This window comes from Semicossyphus pulcher, unplaced genomic scaffold, assembly GCF_022749685.1.
Source record: "Semicossyphus pulcher isolate SPU_LCO1_2020_fin unplaced genomic scaffold, fSemPul1.0.p SCAF_27, whole genome shotgun sequence".
In the NCBI taxonomy this organism is placed as follows: Eukaryota; Metazoa; Chordata; class Actinopteri; order Labriformes; family Labridae; genus Semicossyphus; species Semicossyphus pulcher.
The window spans coordinates 3449738-3475001 of record NW_027211701.1 but is presented as its reverse complement, the minus strand read 5'-3'; the positions used below and the strand labels follow the sequence as shown (position 1 = coordinate 3475001).

At 41.5% G+C, this 25264-nt stretch overlaps 1 protein-coding gene across 1 annotated transcript in view; it reads right to left on the bottom strand.

Annotated features, from left to right (window-relative positions):
* The window catches only part of sorcs1 (sortilin-related VPS10 domain containing receptor 1), a 185597-nt gene extending 160887 nt beyond the window's left edge, over positions 1-24710 (bottom strand). Inside the window, exon 1 of the mRNA XM_069676808.1 lies at positions 23921-24710. Within this exon, the coding sequence (XP_069532909.1) occupies positions 23921-24631 (711 nt within the window). The 5' untranslated portion in view covers positions 24632-24710. The remainder of the gene's footprint in view (positions 1-23920) is intronic.
* Between the last annotated feature and the right edge of the window lie 554 nt (positions 24711-25264).

Below are 25264 nucleotides of genomic sequence, written 5' to 3'. Positions count from 1 at the left end.
TCCAGATAGCAGGACTCTGGTTTACATCAATCTAAGCCGACTAAAAGTTGAAGCTGACTTGCCAGTTCACAGTCAAACTGTGGGATTATTAAAAAGTGACAATCATTTTACTGTCACCTGTCGACTGGGAGCAAAACCTGATTAAGATTCAAAAAGAGTTTTGGACAAAAAAAATTGCCCAAAGTCAAGTCAAATGTATTTATATATATATAAATATATAACAGGCACAGACTCAATGTGCTTTACAGTAATAATCTCGAAGACTTTCATTTAAATAAATGTCTGTTAAGTCACTGTCACTGAATGAGGTAACACAATGGTGATAGAGCCTATGGCCCACTGATGAAAGCCTTTGCATTTGCAGTATTACAGACTGGGTGTCTGGTGCAACTTCAAATCGCAAGCGGCGCTCAGTTAGTGACGCGTTTTCCATCACCCAGCTGTGGTTGGTCTGTCAGGGAGGGTAGGCAGAGCTAAGCGACTACTTTTCCGCTCTCTGCAAGTGTTGCGAGTAAACAGTAATCTACTATGGCTGAACAAACAACAAAAGATTGATGACTACAGATACAACTTCAAAAATAAGTGAAAATCAAAGAAAAAGAAACAAATTTGACGCTCAGATGAAGGCAAACTACAAAGGAAAGTGACAATCAAGAATTAAAACCGGAGCCAACCATGGACATCACACATGCAACACTGTCTGGATATCCGGGAAGTGTGCTCCCTCAATTACCATTTATCGCCATAGGTGGCGGCAAAGAGAAACTGAGATCTTCAAGACTCATTGGCTCTGTTTGCTTTTCAATGACGAGACGTGTTCATTGACCCATATCATGTTGACCGGCATCATGTTGTCCAAAATCAACACTGTTCATCATAATACCTCAGTTAGTATCATGTTAGGTGGCGAAGTTATTTTGTCAAGCTAGACTGACAACACTGATATACAAACTCGGATACCATTTTGGTTGTCATAACATTAGCGGGCATGCTAAGGTTAGCTAACTAGCTCTAACATAACTACACTGCATGGATCTGGCAATGTGCTTCATAACCAAACGGCAACTTATTAAATTCCCAGCCAGATCAGCCGCGGTAGTCTGCGCAAGTTAGCTGATGTTATCTACTCGATGGTGTTTTGCTATGTTGCCAAACTGGCTAATCGTCTGCGATAGCAGACAAGCTAACCGTAGTTTGTTGCCAGCAGCTTACAGCTGGCTGGCTTACCTTAGCCTAGGCATGTAATGCAATGATATTGGCTAATAGAAATCAATCGCTAGTTTGCTTTGTTCTGCTACTTTACTTAATTACATTAATTAAAAACTAATTTACAAAATCAACACAGTTTGTCATGTTAGCTGGCGAGGTTATGTGTCAAGCTTATCTAGCCGACATATTTTGACATACACTTCAGATAGTATTTTGGTAGTCATAATGTTAGCGAGCATGCTAAGGTTAGCCAACTAGCTCTAACATAAATACACTGGATGACTGCGTCATTGTGCTTCATAACCAAACGGCAAATTACGCCGGCGAACCAGCAAATCATCACAAGCATTAGCAAACATTAGCCACGCGGGGCAGGGCGGCTAGAGAAGCTGGGATGAAGCACTTGTGCTGTGAGAGAAAAAACGCTGCACCCGGTGACAGAACGCTGCACGCGGGTTTTGTTTCTATGACGACAATAAGTTGTGGGTCTGTTTTGATCCCGAAAAAGCAATCGAAGGTCTCCATGATTCGCATGCCCTGCCGATGTTGACTCTAGTTTTCCTCCTGACGTCGATCACATTCCTGTTTGGTCAGACGGGCTTCACTAGATAAAACCTATTTTGTTTTTTATTTTTGTTAGTAGTTTGTGTTGGTGTTGTTGTGGGTGCTTGCGTTGTCTCGTGTTGCACACTGTTGACTGTAATGGCGTAGAATGAGCTCTCGGCAGAGGTACTCGTGAACGCGCAGATACGTCACATCCTCTTGTTTCGCGAAAAAAACGTCCCGAGTGCTTTACATAAAAATCACCCCACAGATTGTTAGGGGCAATGGAGGAAGTTGGTGAAGGTCTCATTTCATCAGTTCCTCTACGATCTCTTCACACATTGGCAATAAAAAATGTTTGATTGATGAATATATGGGCTGCATGGTGGTGCAGTGGTTAGTGTCAGCTAGAAGGTCACCGGTTCAAACTCCGGTTTGGGCAAGGTGGGCCTTTCTGTGTGGAGTTTGCATGTTCTCCTCGTGCATGCATGGGTTCCCTCCGGGGTCTCCGGCTTCCTCCCACAGTCCAAAGACATGCTTGTAAGGTTAATTGGTGACTCTAAATTGCCCATTGGTGTGGGTGTGAGTGCGAAAGGTTGTCTGTCTCTATGTGTCGGCCCTGTGATTGACTGGCGACCAGTCCAGGGTGTTCCCCGCCCTTCGCCCAATGACAGCTGGGATAGGCTCCAGCCCCCCGTGACCCTGAACAGGATAAACGGTAAAGATAATGGATGGATGATTGGATGATGAATATATGTAAAATCTTACATATAGCCACTTAAAAAAAAGATGGGGAAAGATAATGCATGAAAGAAAGTTAAAGGAGGCATAATAAGTTTAAAAGGAATAAAAACACTGATTACCAAATTAAAGTTGTACCTTTGTAACGTAACATAAAGAATTAAAAGGTCTGTTTCTGGTCTGCTTTTAAAAGAAGATACTGCTGTAGTGGACCTTAGTTTTCTCACAGAAAAAGTGCCAATAACTCTGTGATGAACTCTGAACAACAAGGCGGGTGTAAATATATTTGTAGTAACAAAGTATCCAGATCACAATGTTTATTTTTAACATGTACACCATAATTATAGTGAGTACAGATGCAACAAGCACAACATGGCCCGTACTCAGAGTGTTGCAGGCTGAGCTCATTAGTGACTCACTGGTAAACTACATTGTTGTGAGTGTTTCAGTCTGTCTGTCTGTCCTGACTCTCCCTCTTCCACTCTCTCTCTGACCCTGAGTGAGATGAAAAATAGATGAACACAAGGTTGTTTAATTAATTTCAAAAGCCTTCAGTGCAGTCATCAGAGGAAAACAATTACAGCCTTTCCTTCCACTAACATTACCACTTACATGCAAGTGTGTTTCTCCTCACGTCATGCACACTGCACGGCACATAATTATCGTGTTATTCTGGGAGGTGAGGAAGTCTGATCTAAGTGTGAGCCGAGCACTCTTTTGGAAACAGATAGAAGAACGTGTCGTGGGTGAAACTACAGACTCCCGTTACACCGACAACAGGCAGACGGATACAGAGCTCCTTAATGTCAAGATTATCTGTGCTCATTGTGTCAGACTTTATTTGAATAACAAACCAGTAAATGTCAGAGCCACATCAAATAAAACCTGTAGCCGTTCCGTCACTGCACCGCTATCTGCAAAGTGCTTTATTATGTTTTGTCTCAGTTCTGCCTATAAATCAGAGAACATTTGTAATATGATGTCCTCAGATCTTCCACGTGTTCCAGATTAGAAAGCTCTGTTTTACATGAATGTTTCATGTCATCACTTTTTAATCCGTGTTTAAATCTGTTTCCAATTTCTCCTGAACACCTGCACCGCACATTTGCAGATCTCTTTTTTATGTTACATAAGCTCCTGTTTTGTTTTGGGGGGTTTTTTCAGGGTAAGAGAAGCAACTTTGTGCAGCTCAATATCCAAAAAGGCTCGATGCATTGTCATTTTCATCAGTGATGCTTGTGTTTCTGCGCCTCCCATCTCTAACCTGATTCAGTCAACATCTGACAGCAGAGAGTGAGATGGAAAGCGAAAGAGAGGAGGGAGGGAGAGAGGGAGATGTAAGGAAGTACCCCCGCACAAAGCAAACACTGCTCCTGTCTTTTTCTTCGCCGCTGAGAAATGTGAGAGGTGCCATGTTGAGGGCGGTGGCTTCTTTTTAAGGCTCGACTTTTATTGCAGCAGAGTTGTTGTATTGTGAGAAACTGCTAATTTATGAGAAAAAAATATATATAGTAAAGATTCTGGGTTACAACTCAGATATTAGAAATAAATATAATTAGCTTTTCAAGCTGCATTTCAATTCAACTAAATGCACAAGGTCAAAATAAGATTGATATTTTGTTTATTATATTCTGCGTTCTTTATCACCTTGACAGATCTTAGGGACCTTTGAGAGATATTTGTATTAAAAACCATTTAAATTGCTATCTGAGCTCATAATCTCCATCCGCAGACAGATAACATTGTATCAACAGCCCGGCCGTGTGCAGCCCTGGGGATGTTTCACATGAGCCACCGACTGAGCCGCTTTCTTACAGATATGAATTGAATAGATATGCTTGTGCGGTTTCTTCTGCCAGTAACCTTGACCTTGTACGGGCCTGCAGGGGGAGTGTGCATTGTGTGGAGAAAGTGGCCAGATCTCTTTGAGCCCCAACTTGCCTCAGCATGCTGCACTGCAATGCAGTCTGTCATCTGACCATTGATTGTTCCTTTCTGAATTTACAACAATCAAGCACTGGAGGACGTGTTGGAAAAAGGTTCTACTTGGCAAGAAGCTCGGCACATTAGAGTGCATTGGACTTTGAGTTTGAATCTGCCCTGATTGGCCGTACTGTGTGCAGAATTGCTGTCATTTCATTTCAAAGACTGTTGGCCAGACTGCAACACCCCGTAAGGAGGATCTACTGTATGTTCAGAGAGCTTTAGCACATCTGATATTGACTTAAAGACTTTGGAAATGTGGCTTGAAAATAAAAATGCATTTATGATATCAAATAAGCATCCACAAAATCTGAGTGAAAATACAACTTCATAACCATTAAACAGACCAGGGATGGGTGGCAAATTAAGTTTTGATTGACATCTGCCTGGCTCCACACAGAACAGCAGCACATTAGAGAATCAGTGTTGTGCAGCCCTAAACAGTAAACAGGAAGCACATGCAAATATTTACTTCAGTTGGTCACTGAATGATGAGTTACAAAATATACATGCAACGTGACTGCCGTCTGAAGGCTATAAATGCAATGCTAAATGATAGCTCCGTGGTGTTAGCTAGCTTAAAAGATAAACATCCCCCCAGCCATGCTCAACACTTTGATGAGACAATGACCCCAACTAAACTCCCCCAGCCAAAAAGAGACGACTGCGGCCGACACTCAACACCTGCCTCCTTCCAAAGTCAGCCAGCAGTTATGATCACTGATGGACTATGCTAATGTGTAAATGGCCAAAGAGCTGCCATGTTAACATTCCTGTGATTGTTTCACAGAATTGACTGAGTAATAATAAATATCAAAGCAAAACCATCCAATTCAATCCCAAGATCACAAAGGCTTTGAGACTTGACCGTTCAAATTTGGATTTAAACTTATTTCTGCAACTTTTCAGATGCTAGCTATTATGTACAGTAGACCCTAAATTAAAAGGTAAAAAAGCTATAATTTATATTCAAGAAATTTTAAGACTAAATATTAGCAACATTAGAATTCTGCATGGTAAGAGACGCACTGTAAGAGTGGATTTGCTTTAGCTACAGTATGCATGTCTTCCTGAATATTTGCTATCTCACTGGTGTTCGTTATCATAGCTTTCTCTTTTAGAATTCTTGGTTTCCATGGCCAGTGGTCTGCAGAAGGGCTCAGGAGGAGGGCTGAGTGATGTAGCCCCATGGAAGGGCCATCTGGCCTAAAGACCGCTACCTGACTCCGGCTCCTACAACAGGGCCACAGGCACCTGGTAAAGCTGGCAAGGTACGCCTCGGCAGTCTGCCAGATATGGAAAGACAGCACTTCGATTTGGAAGGGCCCCCTCAGCATGGAGGTCCTCAGGCTGGAAGGTTACCAAATGGAGCAAAGGAAGTTCAAAGGGCAGCTCTGCTGGAGCTGCGCAAGTCGCACTGGCAAAGAAAGTCTAACTGGAAATGTGGACGTACCCTCAGGTATGAAATAATGAATCTGAGTGCCGATGCAGTTAAGATATGATAAGATACACTTTATTATCTCAGAGGGGAAATTTGCTCACGGCAACAGTGCGGCATACAGCTGCAATCACTTCATACAATACATAACACAGAGGGCAGTCCAGTTAAACACCACAATGACAAGTTTCATCAAACAAAAAGGTTAAATGTTGTGCAAGCCCTGTGTGATTAAAAAGGTATAAATACATACACTTTCAAACTGAGAAATATTGCATGAAAAATGTGTTCAATACCGCTGCATGGACCACTGCAGCCCCCAAATTATAGGAGACACAATACTTGTAATGATGAAACTTGAAGTTAAAATTCATGCTATCGCTTACAGAGACGTCTGGCCCTCACATCATACTCTACAGACTTAAGAAAAGCATAGACCCTGCACAAATCACACAATCCTTTCAAAAACTCAAAATGAAAAGAATGAAAAATGTAACATGGCCCTTACTATCAACATCACATCACACGTCCAACTCAACTCTTAAAAGAGCAATAAGATATCTTTGTATTTGTTAACCCTTAAATGACCAAAGTCTACAACAAATTTTACCCCTAAAACACACATTCAGTGTTTCACTGAAACACTCACATCTCTCATTCAACTTTTTCAAAAATAAAAAAACCAACAATCGCCACATTTCATTATTTTGACTTTTCTACCTGTGCTCCTACTGAAGACAAGCATGGTTTGCTGTTACCGTTACGAAGTAAATACTGTCTTTACTCTTCTCTGAGTGACAGTGGTGTGATTCTCACTTTTTGTCTAGGATTTGTTGGGCTGAATGAGTATTAACAGATAGACGATGTATATGTGATAGATATAAAGTAAGAACATTGTAGAATATCACCAGGCTAATCCCAGGGGTTGCATTTGTTTGTTTTCAGGCGGCTAATGCTCCATTAATGTCTGACAGAAAAGGATTTTAATTAGGATAAATAATTGTTTTTTATAGCAAACTGATAAATCCGGAAAACTGCCATCAAGAACAATCACGGTAATCCGACCACAGATAGGATGAGTTTCAGTTTGAGTAACGCTCAGGAAAGTGTCGACTCCAGCAGATCTCATTTTAAAAACATCTCAGCGCTACTTTGTGTTGAGGTTATTAGGTTTGTGATTTGTGTGTTTTACTCATACTCCAAACAGACTCCTGTAGATTCTGTAGAATATAAGAGGTGGTGTCCTGAATTCACCGAATCCTCCTCTCCTCTGCCACCCACGCCCACACACCTCCACAGCGCAGCGCCGTGGCAAATGGTGAGTCAAAGATGTGAAGTGCCTACTATTGCTCACACAATGATAATCACATGGAGCATCACCTTATCTCACACGCTTGAACTTGAGCTTTCTGTCGACTCTCAGTGCATTACCTCAAGTATAGAAAGGAGTATGAAAGGTACGACGCACGGAGACGGCGCTCAATTAGGCGTGACAGCTCAACATTTTTCTGACCTGCAGTGAGCTGATTTCTTTCAGTCATCTCGGCCCTGTGAAGGATCCTTGATAGAGTCCCGCTTTGTAAGGTCCTCGCTGCCCCCTGGACTCACTCACTGCTGAGTGGATGAATTAATTAGACCCCCGTGTTGCTGGTGACCAACAGGAAGACCTGAAATACTAATGAGGTAACGCCTGATGTCGTCAGACACAGTTATCTATCATCCTGCCAACTCCAACCAAAATTGATTTTACTTATAATTCTAGGACTGTTTATTGTGCAGTAGTTGGTTGTATTTCGTAGATAAAGGATAATAGAATATGATAATTATTGTTTTCAAACCTAGAGTCTACATAATGTAATTTCTCTGGCTTTGGACTATTTATCAGTGGCTCTAATCTCTGCTGACGCTAAATGCTTTTTATGCTAGCTCATAACGTCCTCCATCCCTGTCATTCAGCAGAATCTGTATTTTTTCAGCACCATTTCTCTCTGCAACTTTTTGTCTTCTAAGGTTGAAAGGTTCATTGTTAACACTTTTAAATCCCAAGCTTTACAAGTCAGTAGGGATGTGCATATGGATTTTTTTTTTTGACTGGTTAACCAACACTCTCAACGGTTAATAAGCGGTTAGCCAACAAGATTAAAATGTACTTTTTGGATTGGATAATATGTGGGACTAAAGATGCTAATTGAGATTTTTTTGTTTGACTGATAATCGACCCCTGCTAACGGTCATTAATCTTTGACAGAATTAAAGAATTAAAGATCATTTTTAGAAAGAACAGCCAGAGACCGACAACAAACTCTCCATCATGCGCGCTCATTCTGATGCACTCTCTCTCTATTGCTCGCAGAAACACACGCGCACACACACACACACACACACACACACACACACACAACTAAGATAAGATAAGATAATCGCTTATTGATTCCCAGGGGAGGAATTAAATGTATTGTTGTCCTCAGACATAACTATCTGTGTCACCGACAATCGTGCCCACAGACATTAATACACTTCCAGTGTTTATTACGCACGAGAGAATACAGCCATGTAATTCAGCAGCAACAATAAGTAAATTAACATTTACAGCCGACCTTTCTTTGACGGTAACTTTAATAAACATAATTAATGAGTTACGCTGATGAGCCTCGTGAAAAAATGTCAAAAAACAGTCAGAACGTTAACAACAGGCTATGACAACTTAAAAGAAAGAGGCCAGGCCTACACCAGTCCTTATTATGTAGGACACAGTTTGTCTACTGGTTTTGGTGAGGAAGTAGCAACAGTTAGTCTGCTGTGCAGTCTGTTGACTGTGAGACCCGCCGCAGAGAATTTCTTTCTTTTTTTTTTTTAACTGTTTAACTGCTCGTTTCACTTTGCTCTCCTCTCAAAACATGTCTTTCCCAAATATATATGTATTTTAAAAAAGACAACATTTTATTTAACCGTTGAACTGGTATTATTAACCGGTTAAAATTCTTAATGGTTAAAGTGCACGTGCCTACAAGTTGGGCATGGCTAACCAGGCCTACCTGAAGGAACAGGAGGAGCTGACCCGCTGGTTTAAATACGACCTTCTCCTGAACATCACAAGACAAAGGAGCTGGTTGTCACAGGTGAACAACAACCCCTGGTCTTTGGTGTAGAGAGTGGACAACACTGAAAGCCTGACCTGGGAGCTGCATAAAGACTCAGTGGTAAAAATGTGAAGTCAGGCGTTTGGACACATCTTCTTAAATACAGAGGTCCATGCACCATAAGGAGAATCCTGGCAGGGGACAGCACTTCCTGGTACGGAAACAGTACAGAAAAGGACCCTGCAAAGAGTCTTTGAGCTGAGCGAACAGTAGGCAGCACTCTACCCAGCCTGAAGGATATATTTACCAAGCGGGGGAGAATCATTAAGGATACCAACCAAAATAATAATGGCCTTTTTCTCCCTGCTGTGGTCGGGAGGAAAGTACCGGCTATACCAGCACTCAGAGTCACAGGAAAAGCTTGTACAACCCAATAGCTTTGAAAATAAGGAATCAACTTCACCCTTAGTTTTTTTGTACATTTCACTATGATTACATCCTGTACGATTATATAGTACGTAAAGTCAATTAAAACTGAGGGCTTTTATTTTGAGGTCAAGGTGATCAGCACCTCCTGAGTTTCTTCTTTGGTGTTTTAGTATCCACCTGCCATAACTTCCTCTTCAGGTAGTATTTTAATGTGAAACATCTGCAAAAAGTTTTTAGTTTTATCGTCATTAACTTGTCAGTGATTAACATAATGGCAAAGTAGGGGGAAGTGGGATTTAATTCTGAATGAAAGCCCTCTGTCATTTCAGGTAGAATTAGGGTGCATCAATGTATCTAATTTACAATGTGAGTGGTTAATTTTATCCCCCATCATGTTTTTGTAGTTGGATACTACTACTCTCTTAATTTTTTAAGAATGTACAGTATGCACCTTCTTAACCTGTAACTTTCTGTCTGCATGTGTCTGTTCATAGCAGGTGGATGGTTTCTAAATGTGATCCATCGCTGCCTCTGTAGCTGCAGTGTCAACAGCGCGACTCTGACGTTGTCTAATGGGCTCTGATAGCTGCGTGCTGGCTTCAGGAGCTGTGACAAGGGGAGCTGGGCCGATCAAAGCTCCATCCCAGGGATACATGCTAATTCACATGCTAATGACAGGGTTGAGCTAAATGTATTTAGACATTAGCAGATGTGGCAGCCACTGTATCTCCAGATGTCTTCATCCGTCCCCCGTGTGTCTTTTCAAGGATGACTCTATACACAGATGGGCCCTGCCAAAAGCAGGAAGTGATTTATTTTTCTAGGCAAGTATTCTTGGTTCATAAAACACATGGACACCTCTTGCGGGGCATTGCCAAGCTGGAGACTGCTCATGCGGAGCCGGTGCCAAAAGTCAGCAAGAATGTAGGACAGTTTGATGTGCCCACATCCTCTGTACTGAACAATATATTCTGTCTGAATTCACACCAGTTGATGAGATGCTTGTCTCACTTGAAAAATGGCTCCTTTTCAGCCAATATTATAATGACTGTAATTTTGATTCCACAGTTTCCTGCTTTACAGAGCATTATTCAGCAGCCACTTAAGATGCACCATCTTTTTTACCATCACAGACCTCAAATAGTTGATATTTGAAAAGGTAATACAGGGCGGGGCAGCACAGAGTACTCAATGACTGCTTCAGCAGGCCTTTATGACACCGGCCGGTTATTTTGAGCTGATAATAGAAGAATTCAGCATATGTGTTTTGTTTTGTCAAAGTTAATATGTCCTTTTCCTATATTCAAGAATCACAGGATGTCATTAACAGGAAGTCATTTAACAAGACATCCGAGAATAAACGGTAAGCGGCAGCTCGGATCACAGCCCCAATGCTTCACCAAGGATTGTCAAAGAGAGGCTGACTTTCATATGAAGCTGCTTTATTCAGTGATTCTAAATATGGGTTCCTATTGTTTCAGACATGAGGAGACCCCATGAGAGTAATTTGGCTCCATGTTAAAACCTTGTAAACGATAAACACTTAAGGTTAAACTCCTTAAAATAAAGTGGCAGCTCAGGTCGCAGCCCTTCCAATGCCCTGTATCCGTCCAAGAGCGCTGGCGAGACGAAGCTTCTGATTTTTAAATGAAACCTTTATTCAGTGTTTTTACCAGCTTGAGTCACTGGGTCTGGTTGATTTGGGAGGAGGAGATCTCTTTGGATGATTCAGCTCCCTGAAAAAAACTTGTGACTGACGAATACTGAAGGGTCATATTGCTGTCAGATCATATTGCTATGATTGCTCAGTATACAAAGATTGTGCAAAGATTCAACTCTTTATGAGGATAAACACACAAACATGTACATGATAGTTGAGTCAAGAATCTCAATTCTGTGACCATTCTCTAGCTAAGATGTTTTGATGATTTATAAAAAAATTTGACCCATGATTAAAATAGTTGGCGATGAATTTTATCATCGATTAGTTGGGTCTATGTTATGATGCACGACATGCGCTGTGAAAACGTCACTGGGGGCAGCCAGCCAGTGCCGAGGCTTGTGTAGCTCACGTGATGAATTACAGGAAGTTAAAACATCTCCGGTCTCCTCTGTGATAAACATTAATTATTTTTCAATGAGGAGTATCTGTTTGTTGTACAGCTCTGACGATGTGTCCGCCTCCAGTAGGTTAGAGTCTGTTTACACGGTTTCTAACGTTCATTTAAAAACTAACGTAACGGACTGAAACTCCGTCTATTTTCTGTTGATAAAGCAGCAGAGGACAGTATACCGTGGTAGTAAAGCTGTTAATAAGCTAACGCCACTGGTAAAGCTAATCTAACGCTAACTCTTGATAAAGCTAATGCCAGGCTTCATTAAACATCACAACATGGAGAGAACACCGACAGTACATATTTCTGTCGGTCATGTTGTGTTTAAATTAACTTGTCATCGTGTGTTTGTCCGCCGGAACGACACTAATCTGTCGCTAATTAGCTGAAATCCGGTCAGACAGACACCGGAGTGTAACATAACGTTATGGAGCTGTTGAATATTTCATACCATTAGTCAGAGACGGACTAAAGTGAATCTTTTATTTATTCACAACAGAAACTTGAGCAGGGTCTGATTAAATATATTTTGGTTAGTTACATTTCCCTGTTATACTCAGTTCATGGCTGCATCCCCAATGTCCTTTTTTATCGTAGTGGCCTCGTCTGTACTTTCCTTTTTCATGTGAAATTATTAAGTATATCAACAAGATATTAATTGGGTTATTATTAATAAATTATATATTAACATCGTATTGTACAATAAAACAAGATATAATATTTTTTATGTTTTGAAAACAACGCTAATACTAAACTTGAGCTTTTTTTATTTTTATCTGATTAATAATCTATTAATCGTAGAAATAATCGACAGGTTAATCGACTATCAAAATAGTTGTTAGTAGCAGCCCTAGTATTGTTGGTTCTTTTCCCCCCCGTACATTCGACAGCATTAGCCTAAAGATTTCCTGCAAGTCAGTGAAGCTGTAAGATGTCCTGAATATCTCCAATCTGCAGGGAGAATCTATTCCACCTGCCTCCCTCTGAAGTCTCCCTGCCTGTCTGCATGTTATCTTTCCATCAACAAACATCATGATTACAGGATCAGCTTTAAGTGTCACTTTTGATCGCGTACTCTGACTTTCCCTCTTACAATTATAATTCATTGTGCTGATTTGCAGCACTAATGTGGCATTATGCTCTCTCAGTAAACAGACGTGTTAACTCGGCTATGAGTCACACGCTGAAATAATCATTATGAATGGCAGCTGTTCGATGAATATACAGTCATGTTTCAGAGATCTTAATTATAGACAACCTCAAAGACTTTGTAGCAGACAATTATTTGTAATTTTTTAATGATGTTAACAGGTATCACATGAGGAATATGCACAACTGCTTTATTCTTCTGTGTTTTCCTGATCACAGTAGGTAACATACTCAGTTGTTATGCAGCTGGTGCTACATCTTACACACACGCATGTACACACATACACACGCTCACGCACCCACAATGGCTGCCCTGCACCAGCCCTTTAGAGCCCTGGCAGCTTACAAAGAGAAGAAGCATTGTGTGAACTTCACCGTGCTCCAAGATAAGAGGAAAATGAGAAATAATGAAGTTCCGAACAGCATTGTCTGTAGTGTACTTTTTCAAGCGGTCGCATTTGTACAAGGTAGCAGAAAAACACATGGATCATAATGAATAGCAATGTGATGTAGACTCATTAAAATATTTGTGAATTGTTTTGTTGGGTCATTTGCGCATGCAGAGCCAGGAAGTGTGTGGGCTGCTGTGAAGGCAGAGAAGAAACAGAGAAAAAGGCTTGGTTGTTTTCACGTTTGAACATTAAGCATTCGGTATACATCATGTCAACTTCAAGAGCGTGAGTGGGAAACACAAGGTCCCTTCTTGAGTCTTATTTTAATACGACACAAACTGAGCAGGAAAACACAGCTGCTTAATACAAAACAACAACCAGCATGCGTTTAAAGCTCTTCTGCATGCTCTTCTTTGTGTTTCAAGGCTTCTTCTACCACTCACTGCCTTCCTGTTATATCACACCTGCTCAATTAACTTGACCGGCCATCTCATCTGCTCCTCTTAGTCAACATGCTGGGCTCTTGAAAAACACTCCTTTCATCTTGACTTTCACACACATTCCTGCAGTTTACAGATTGCCAGGGATTCAATTTGTGCCACAGAAATGTCCCGTCCAATTCTGAACCTGATCAGCGGGTGAGATGGGACCTGCTGCCTCCTGAAAGAAGACCTCTGACTGCCTCGCAATAGCGGCCAGAATCAGCCTTGTCGATCTGAATTGCTGGGAGGGGGAAGAGGTTTCAAAGGAAGCAGATAATATAAACACCATGACCAGCGATTGAATGCTTGAGCCTCAAACTGAAAATCTCCAGTCAGAAGGTATCAGCTGTATCTCCATGAACTCCATCTTACAGATCGGACTATTCCAGAGATTCCAAAGTAAATTTAAGTCCTGGCTCTCACTTAATACCCTCTGTGTAGTGTATGAATCATGCTTGCTGCTGCCCTAACTGTCACAAATGTCCAGACAAAATCTGATCTGTGTGACGGGACTCCACCTTGCAGCTCAGCCTCTAAGCTTCAGCACTGTCCTAATAGTGTGCAGAGCTCCTCTCTCCCACAAACCCATCAGCTCGATCACCATCACTCGCATCAAAGTGTCAATCCCATCACAGGGCAGTGGGGCAGCTGTGGTTATGTCACCAACGCATGCAGCGGCAAATATAGTGCACTGATGTTTGTGAGGAGATAATGGCACAGCAGGATAAAGCACATGCATTGCATCCAATTAGCACACGGAAACAAACACAGTCACAGTATAGTTGAGGCTAAAGCGTACAGCTAAATAAAGCGTATAAAGCTTTTATTGCATTATATCCTGCAGACAGAGCGCTGTGGTCCTGATGTGCATGCTCATTGGGTCGTCACATTATAAGCTAGCAAAACCGCAGCCTCAAGAGTTTTATGTTTACCTTACTCCTACCAAAAGTGATACTCTTTACATTTGCAGTATTACAGACTGGGTGTCTGTGGCGACTTATGGGTAAAAAATCACAAGCGGCACCCAGTTAGTGACACGTTTTCCATCACCCAGCAGTGGTTGGTCTGCCAGAGAGGGTAGGCGGAGCTAAGCGGCTGCTTTTCCAGTCTCTGCAATTGTTGCCAGTCAACAGTAAACTACTATGACTTAACAAACAAAGAAAAGATCGATGACTACAGATACAACTTCAACAATAAGTGAAAATCCATAGAAAAAGAAACAAATTTGACGCTCAGATGAAGGCAAACGCAAAAGTGTGCTCCCGCAATTACTGTTTATTGCCATAGAGAAAGAAACTGAAATCTTCGAGATTACCACTCTAACTCAAAGTTTTTATCAACAATTATATTGTAAAATTATAAGCTATTTCCAGCTATAGGTTGTGTACAATAATCATAGGGGGTACACAGGGGTTTTTTTCGTCCTAGAAATACCAAACCCAAATAGATTTAGAAATGCATATTTTGATGTATTGTTCCCCTTCCTCTACTGAACCCAAATAACTACAGTAAGGACAAGAGTCTTTCAGATAAAGTGCAACAACTATTACATATTTAATGGAGGTACATTTTGGAGATGACTTTATCTTAAAAGAAAGAGAAACCAAAGTAGAAGGTTCCCATAAACCACCGGCCTCCTTCATGAGGTCCTCCATAACCCACACTGTAAGTGGATGAATGTCTGTGTGTACAGTACAAGACAAATTCTCCCCACTTACTGTAAATTGAAGGGGCCACTAATTGAGTGGGCTGTGAAAAAGCACCAGCAGAAATATTTTCATTGCATGATTGAATGATAAAAACTAAAGAGGGAGAAGCAGAGAGGTGGGAGCAATAGGAGCGATGCTCTCAGGAGCACCCAAGGGCACTTACTGAAATAAAGTGTGCGCTCCTGAAGCCTCACAGGCTTGGCTGAGAGTGCCTCGACATATTACACACATAGTCTATATATTTTTGTCAAGGGCCTGCCTACAGGAAAACTGTGACTTCTCTCCACACTCTTTTACAGAGTATAACTTCTGACAAAAGGAAATAATGACTCACGTGGGATTTTCGCTTCTAGTAAGAGAGAGGGACTAGTTTGTTTACGGGCATATGCAGCCTGATGGCAAGTAAACGCTGCTCATTGGAGCGTGACTGCGTCCGCATGCCTGATCACTCCCAGGCACATACCCGAAGGATCACTTAGCCCACACAGTGGCTTTGGTTAGGTTTGTTGTTTCAATGTCTTTTCTGTGTTGTTGTTGTTTTATTCTCTCCTCTCAGCAGGATTTGTGAAGGAACAGGTCTGAGAGCGCTCAGATTAGACTCGACTTGTGTTGCAATGGGATGTTCACAACCTGATTTGGAAGCTCACATTGTAATTGTAGCGTTACACAGGATGAGCGTGCCTGAGACAAGGTGCATGTGAGCCAAATGGAGGAAGAGAGAGGAGGAAGAAAGAAACACAGTCACAGGTTTAGGAAAACTAGAATGACTGCTTTCGGGTTGTCTGCCTCCACCAAGCAATCAAGTTGCAGTTTACATCCTTCAGTGTTTCCCACAGCATAAAAGCAAATAGTAAATACAAATAAATTGCATGTTATAAACTTCCCTCCAGACTTTACTGAGTTTTCGCATTCAAGAGAGTAAGACACACGCCAGGTAACGGTGACCTTTGACCACCAAATCAAATCAGTGAATCCAAGTGTGTGACGTATGGGCAAAATTTGAAGATATTGCCTCCAGAGATTCACCTTCAAAAGAAGGGCACAGCTATTTTTATAAAAATGATTTTACGGGACATTATGATGTCACAATGAATCTGATTCAGCATTTGTGTGAAATTGTGTCATAATTAGTGCAGGGGTTATTGTGTTACAGTGACCTTGACCTTTGACCTTTGACAACTAAAGTCTAAGATGTTCATCCTTGAGTGAATTTGTGCTACATTTTGGACTATTTCATGTTGTTGACATGCCTCTCACAAGAATAGGACACAGTTATTTTTTTATTTAAGAAATCTCCAGGGTTTGTAATGTGTATAAATATACTGTATATGTATATTTGAAGTTAAACTTCTGCCTCATTCATACATAAAAACACCTATATTGCTTTTTTCTTAACTACTTACCAAGTAAAAAGTGAGCTTGAAAGATAACTATTAGTCTGTCTGAACAACACATAGAAACAAAAAGTTGGTCATTTTCTTTAAAAACCTTCTCTCACCTCTCCACGCACAGAAAAAGCACGGCTGAGTAAAAAGGTGTTTCGAAGTTAACAAAGAGTCAACTGGCCAGTGAAGTTTCAGTCAAGAAGCAGACAACTTATTATCTATTTAGAAAAACTGGCCGTTTTTTAAGCACATCACATTAAAAATGAATTTGCCTCGGACTTTCACGTCTGGGAGATTCAAACACACCAAAATAAGTCAGGAAGAAACAAACAAAACAGAGTAAAAACAAATAGAATTGTAAACAATTTGCAGATTCAGATATGCCATATAAAGGTAATTTTACAGTCAACATGACACTTTCACTTTGTCTGAAGCCCACATTGACCACTGGTAGTTCTTATGTACTGCAGTGTTTTTAAATAAATGCTATCATTAGCAATCAACATGCTCACAATGACAATAACATGCTGATGTTCAGCTGGGTTACTGTTTGCAATTTTCATCATCTGAGTTAAGCATGTAGCAACAAAGACTGTATATATAGATGGACGACATGACAGCTCCCTAAAAGTGAAGCCAAACCCTCTCTACCGCCCCCTGCTGACTGGCTGCAGTATAGGTCATAAAGCAGATGGGACATGAGTCAAACTATAAAATCAAAATACATGTCAAATACATTTTTCTCAAACATGGTTTCTGTCATTATAGTTAGTTATTATCATGCTGATTTACATCCAAGTGTTCATTTTTCCGACAAGTTTGTTTTTAGTTAGTTATTTGATATGGCTCCTGCAGCCATATCAAATAACCAGCCATTCCAGATGATCCTTGCTGTTTTTTCGGTATGTTAAGTGTGTGTTTTAGTTAGCGGAAGTGGCTACGGCGCCACCCGCCGATCTCTACTGCGCAGACTCTGGCTCCATATGACGTCACCATCGCAAGATGGCAGCGCCTGTCACAGGGGATATTTTGGCATCACATTCATACAATGGGAGCAGATGGAGACGCGTCGTCCATCTATATATACAGTCATTGTGTAGCATGCTAACATTTGCTATTTAGCACAATACATGAAGCATATCTGAGTTGTTTAATTTAGTTAGTTTTGCAAGTATTCTCAAAAGCATGACACAAACTGACCTGATGGTTTTGGATAATTCCTTCATGAAAATATGAATGTCTGAACTACATTCTGAAAATTCAGATGATCACCAAAGTCATTAGAATTCATTCTCTATGAACGGCTGGTGAAACCTGACCTGCTGATGGAGCTGGAGGAAATGTAAGTGGATGGCTAAAGTCACACGGCTTCATCATGGCACCATTATTATCTGAACCGACATGCCATGCCAATCCCTCCTATATTTGTCAATATATTTCACCAAATTTCAAATGATATACTGTCAAATAGATTTCTCAATCATTCTCATAGTTGTTGAGATTATTCAGTCCAAACCAGAGCAGGACTGAAGGGATGGATGAACTGACAGAGCCATTCTTGCAGCCAAGACATTATTATAGCTTGAAATGTGAGTACAGTTGTTTCGCAGATGTTTGCTAAAGTGTTATGAATGAGAAATCTAATATCTTTAACATTGTCCTTTTGCAACATGTCAACAAAATACGTTAAGAACTTGATTAACTCAGAGTCACCCAAACACTTTCCTCTGCTGCACACATCTTGTCAGTTAAGCATATGTCTCTTCTAGATTGCAGCTTTCATTTCTGCAATCTAAGATGAGCAGATTGTAAATGTGTTCAATTTGTAGCTCAGCCTACAACTCCACCAGTCCTTGACAGCCTTCAAATGTCTAAAAAAAAGGGCAAATTATAAAGCCTTGATGGTGTCGAAGGCACTGCACAGCATAGACGTGACTTTGGTGAAACAAATCTTGGGTTGGCAGTAAATTGGGCGTTGCCATGGCTATGAGAACGCATAAACAACCATATATTCCCTCAACACCCTGACAGATAGTGCGAGACTGTCAACGAGACAACATATGTGAGTGAGTTTCTCACAACGCTTCAAAGAGCGCAATGTGATCGACTCCTCATTAATTGGTGACAAAATCTCTTGATATAAATTACTTGTGTGTCTGTGAGAACAGCAGAGACAGTAGTGTTGTCTCTCATGGATTTCATTTTGTAATTTACCTGATTCTGTTTGCTTTTATTGGACCTGTTCCAGCAGGACAAGTCCGATGCCTTCACAAGCGTCAGAGCTCAAGAGTAAACTTCTAAGGCTCAATATGTCAGCCTGAATCCATCATAGTGACAGAGCACAGTACTCTGTGTGTGACATTTTATAATGTAAATAATACTGCGGCGGTGCATGTTGTACATCCACCTGAGCGATATGCCACAGGCCCCACAGAGAGGCTGCTCTTTGCTTGTAACCTTTTTCTCAGAATCTAAATTACAGTGCCAAGACCTCAGCAGGTATTTGTTTTCTCACTTGTGCTTCCTCACTGTGTTGCCATAATTGAAAATGAAAAGTGGTTAGCAACAGTTGCCTCGTATAATCTTGGTGACATAAAACGATGAACTAGTAGTGTTTGTTATAACTACTAATGTTTCTGTGCTCTTTTTCTTTTTTACTACTCCTGTGATTAAAGCTGCTGTAAAGAGTTTTTAGCTGGTTATGAAACAGACTGAAATTATTACTAATGCCTCCATTGAGATGATGACGTTTGATCCGTCTAAACTGCAGAAGCATTGGCTCTTTAGATCTTTCTTTGCCGTCACCACAGAGCTGTCCACCTACACAGCTCGATGCAACAAGTTCACATCAGTTCTAAGAGAGCTGTCAAACGTCTCTAATGTCTTGGAGGGAAATCCAAACCCAAAGCAGACGAGACAAAAGGAAAGTTTGAGAGAAAGTAGAGACACCAACATGTTTTCAAGGTTGAGTCTGTTCAAGAGAAGGTCAAGCTTTGGGTCATTTCCTAATGAAGTACCAAAGCTGGGTCAAGATCAGATCATGGACTCAGGGTGAACACTGTATGTGAACAAAACACTTTCCACAGTGCTGCTCGTAGTTTAATTAAAAAAAAACATTAGGGACTGACAACTATAATTAGTGTGCTCAGGAAAATACGCCACAGCATTTGTTATAATTGGGCTGAAGTCTTTGATAGGTGTAATCCTTTGGCGTGTATCAAACAGGGCAACTTGTACATTTTTAAGTCACATGAAAAATTACGCTTTCTGAAAAATAGTGATAAAATACAAGTGTTATTATATTTGTATTCTTCCATTTCCCTTTTTCACTTTCAGTTTCTCATCGTAGACTGTATAAAGCCAGAAGCCGCTGTGACATCCACCATTTGTTTGCAAACCCAGGCGTCATCAACTTGTTTTTTGGAACTACAGCCATACTGGACAATGACCATGTTTGGACAACATGGAGGATATACTGCTTCTGTTTTCTGATTGACAGATTGCCTTGGTAGATGCTTATCAACCACAGGTAGCCACGCCCTAAACAACCCATGCTTTGTCCTTGATTATACTCTACATGGGACCAAAATGTACTAAATTAACATCATACTGTGTAGAGCAAAACTTGGTTGTGGTGATTAAGACCAAAAACTCATTTGGAATTGTTTTTTTCCTGATGAAAAAAATCGACTGAGAGGAAGAGTGTCATACAAAAATACTACAGTCCCCCCTGCTGGCCACTACAAAGAATGCAGGTTTAAGGCATTTTTTGCATTAGCTTAAATTTTGAAAGCAGAGGCGAAGTTTTAATTTTCTTTTTATACATTATTTAAGCTCCTCTGCTCCTCTAAGCGTTGCTTAGTCCAATGTAAAATGGCAACGGCAGCATGACGGCAGAGCTTCGTTACGGCGCGGGGGGGGAGGAACCGCAGTGTAAAAAGGGCTTTAGTCTTTGGGCACATGGGACTCCCGTCTTTTCATAAGATATGAATGAACTGATGGAAAATGATGTACTTAAATGCTATATATACTATTATAGGAAACACTCCTTTATTTTAAACATATGATTTGACCAATTTGGAAATCTGTTTAGATTTGTGCTTTGGCATGCCCAGAGACACTTCAACCAAACCAAATCCAGCAAACATAAGGGGTTCATCACTCTGGTCTGTTTATAATGATGGATACGGCCATCTTTTACTCAATTGAGGACGGTCCATTGAGCTGCTCTGCTTGTATTTTACTCATAATACATTTGCTTCCCTTTATTTGCTGAACAAGGCTTATACGGCTCCTGTGGCCAATGTTTCGTGAGTCATAATTAGAAGCTCCAATCCAATCTGACATACATGCTTCCAGTCATGCAGGCTGGTTAAGAGACAAGCTCTGTAAATGTCCTAAAGGTTAATCATGAAGAGCGCTGAAGCCCTTATCTGCATCCTTTTCACTTTAGCTCTGTGGCATTTTGTTGACTCATCTGTTTATTTATACAGCAGCTCAGGTTGTAAAGACCGAGGACGTCTGTTCCTGCTTATAGCAACAACTCTACATATTTAATGCAGGATCCTCTATTCTTGCACGCCTCGAGTAAGTTGTGTGCGTCGACTGAAAGAATAGGGGCAAATAGTTTCATAGCTGAACAAGTATGCACATCACAAAAATCAAACGGGGGCTTCTAAATAGTAATGACTGTTTTGTTTTGAGGGTGCACACAAATTGGCAGAAGCAGAGACGCAAACAATAACAATGAAAAATGGAGAAAAATGTGACATTATCTGGATTTTTCTTCCCCCTGCCTCCTGTAAGGTCACTTTCTGTCATGAGCTGCAGTAGTTTGTCGAGCCCGCAGAAACACCGGAGGCGCAGGATGGAGTTTCAGCACGGGGCATGGGAGCGGGTGATACGTGTTTGACTGTAATTGGTTTTGTTACAGACATGGCTAAGTGGTGTGGGTGTAACGGCGAGCTGTGCCGTGGTGGAACAGTCAGGACATTGACTCACGGAAAGCCAAGTTTGAGGACAAATGCTCATTTATTTCCTGGATGCCAGATTTCAAGAGATAAAAGAACTATTTTATATGTTTTAATGCCTTCAATTCTCAGTCCATGTTAATTATATTTCGACTTAAGAAGAAGGAGAAGAGGCTGTGTCGAGATATGAGCCCTCGCAGCAAGTGAATACATTCAAACTGTGTTCCAGTGCTTTTCTGTTTAATCTGCCTGAAGACTGTCTCCTTCCAATGTTAATTAAAGTTTAAAGCAATAATCTGAAATTGCATTTAGGCTTAGATTATCACTCAGGATTCAACACAAATACATGTTCTGATTCATGCTTAAATTCCACACACGGCACACTCCTTTTCTCCTACGTGCTGTATTTGTTGTCTCTAAAGAATGAACAAAATGCTGCATAAGAGGCAGCTGGTAAAACAAGTAATAAAATGTGTTGCACCATGGGTGACACTGCGCAGAATGACACATCCAGCAGCCGTGCCAGCTGCAGCGTAGAGGTAGATATACCACACATTAAGGCTACAATGAGACAGGCTGCACAGGCACTCGTATTAAAGTGGCTGTCTTTTCATTATGACAATCCTCCACATCACTGTTAGCACTCCAATGTTACTCCATTTCTCCCATGTTGGGTTTTTATTACCAGCGGATCAGACATTGAAATAAATTCCAGGGTTGTGGCCCAGCTGAAAATGTGCGACTAAAGCGAGCACAACAGCCCGTAAGAGCTGAACTCCAGGAAAGGACACTTTTGGACAATGATATCCATCAGTGATGCAGGTACACACACAGTCAGGAAATGTCTGCTCTTTGTTCCGTGCAGACTCATTAATAACAGAACCTTGAGCGTTCAGGTGCTGCTTTGGGCTGCGTCATTCAAAAAATGAGTCATTTTGAGGCACACGTTTCAGTCCTGATAACACAATACTTTACAGCTAAAATTTGTCAGGTAGTTGATGAGTTGAAAATCCAATACAAAAATAATCTGCAACTATTTTAATTTTTCATTAATTGCAGTCAGTCAAAAACAAAGTGAAACCTCTTGTTCTATAACCTCTAATTTCAGGACTTGCTCTCCTTCACGTCACTGTAAACTGAACTTCTTTGGATTTTAGGTCGTTGACGGGAAATAAAGAGTGTACTTAAAATGTCAGAGAAATTATGATAGGCATCTTCTCCCTATTTTTTGACTCATTTGTTTAAGAATTGCTGTTGGTTGAGACATTTTTTTAATGGAATAAGCATAATTTGCAGCTTTTGCATGTTCAGAGCAAAAGGAACATATTATTCTTTCATAGTTTCTATTTATAAACCAAGGCTAAATGTGAAATTCTCAAACAAATAACTGAACATTCAATTGCTCACTCCAGAGTAGAGGACCTCCCTCCCTGACTGACCGTACCCTAATCTCCACATTCCTGCCATTACATGAAGGATCTAATGCCGAACAAGAGAAAAGGCCACGCTGCAGCTCCAAAGTTTGCAGGCGCGTTTGAGGCCTGTGGCTCGGGGAAACTTGGCTTCAGAAAACGGAAGGACGAGGTCTGAAATTGCTTAACCTCTCCCACAACCTCCAGCACCACTCGAAAATCCTGCCCTCCGGTCAGAGATGCTCCCTGCTCAACATGAGCAGCTTTAACCCGACATCAACTCAGCTACTCGGCCTGAAGAATCTCCGGCGATAAGCCCCCTCCCCCCCTTCTCTCTCTCTTTCACTCCTTTCCATGGGTTCTTTTCTCTCTCTGCTATTTAAAAAAGCCGATACAGATCCAAAGTGCTTGTAGTTTTTGGACTAATTTAAGCTGGCTTAAATAACCAAAGGAGAAACGAACGCTGACTTGGGATTTTCTTATCCTATACATGAAAGTTACTTTCCACCTGAAACCCAACAATCTGTTGTTACAAATACAGATGTGACAGCATGTTTAGTCAAAGACAGCCGCCTGGCAGCGGTTTGATCTCACAACTTGGAGGTGACACTTTATTTAAAGAAGTGTGCCTCTCTCTCTCTCTCTCTCTCTCTCTCTCTCTCTCTCTCTCTCTCTCTCTCTCTCTCTCTTACGCACACACACACACACACACACACACACACACACACACACACTGATCTCAAAGGGCGCATCAGACAGAGATTTGGTTCCTGTGCTGTGTGCCCACCTGATGGCCAACATAAGCGCACATCTCCCGCCTCTGTGGATTCATGCATGTGGCCCGTGATGCTTGAAGTGGACATAGTGTTAAATGAATGACTTACACTGCTGTTATGGCCGGACCAGTGCACCATAGCCTGGTTGTGAGATGAATCCCCGGTTAAGGCGAACATTGAGCTGTTAAGTTTAAGCTCCTCCTGCCTCGGACCGGCGGCTCTCCGCTCCTCTGCGCTCCAGCGCAATTCAGAGCGCGTCACTCTGCGTCCGGCCGCCGAGCTCGTGCCCTCTCCCGGGTCTTGGGCTGAATCGGGGGATCTGACTTTACCAGCATCGCTGTTTCTTTTGGCGCGCCTTCTGTAACGGATGTGAGTGGCAACACCTGCACCACTGCTCTTCTGCTGACCGCTCATTTTCACATGAGAAACTTTCATATTTGCAAACTCGCTCTCAGTTATTTCGCCTTCTGCGCGCAGGTTGTCTGTATTCCGTTTCAGCCTGGGCTCCGTGTATTCCGCCCGATCTGGAGCGCATGCACCGGACCCAGATGCGCAACGGAGCACCCGACTTTCGGCACTTGCAGCCTCGGATCTCCCTGCCCCATCTCCGTGCACCAAAACTTCTCCCTTTAATCCTGTTGCGGATTCACTTGTGTCAAATTTCAGCAGTAATTCCTGTGCACGCCACTTATTTCCAGGTTGGCATGACTTACAAGTTATCTCAGCTTCAGCGGCATGAAAGAAGCAGAGCACCATCAAAAGCAAAAAGCAAAGCGCCAAACTGTGCCACTTTGGGGGAAATCTGACCTTCCTCTCCATCGCTGGTGGCAGAGAAGGATGCTGTGGATGCAAGGAGTCCTTTTCCCCCCACTCTTCTCGGGGACGGAATTCGCGCTCGGCGGTGGAAACGATGGAACTGCTGCGCAAGTTGTGGCGTTGCCCAAATGCAGTGTTGTAAAAAGTGCGGCTGAGTCTAAGTGGTCCAAGTTGAAGGATTTGATCAAATGAAGCCCCGCGCGCATGGGGGAGGAGCTGAGAGTGAGAGATGGAGGATAATGTTCGACTGTCTTTCTCCATATTTGTTATTTTCCACCATATGGTCTGCTATAATTAAAGCAGTCACTAATACAGTCGTTTTTGTTCTGCTGCTCTTTTCTTTCTCCTCACAGCCACATTTTCTGAGAAGATATTCATGCTAGTTTTTCTTTTTTCCTCCTGATGCAGATTTTATCATCCCCTTCAGGGAAAGTAAATCGCTTAATTTAGCAGATGAAACTGAATTATTTTACCTATGATGAACCTGTTTCGATTCAGTCCTTTCAGGTCTCAACAGGGGGTTTTACGGTAATTGGAACATATTAATATGTTTCCAATTAAGTGCAGTGTCAGGGATGGTAGCTTCCATGACTTATTAAACAGCAATAAAGAATTCAACAGCCCACACAGGACATG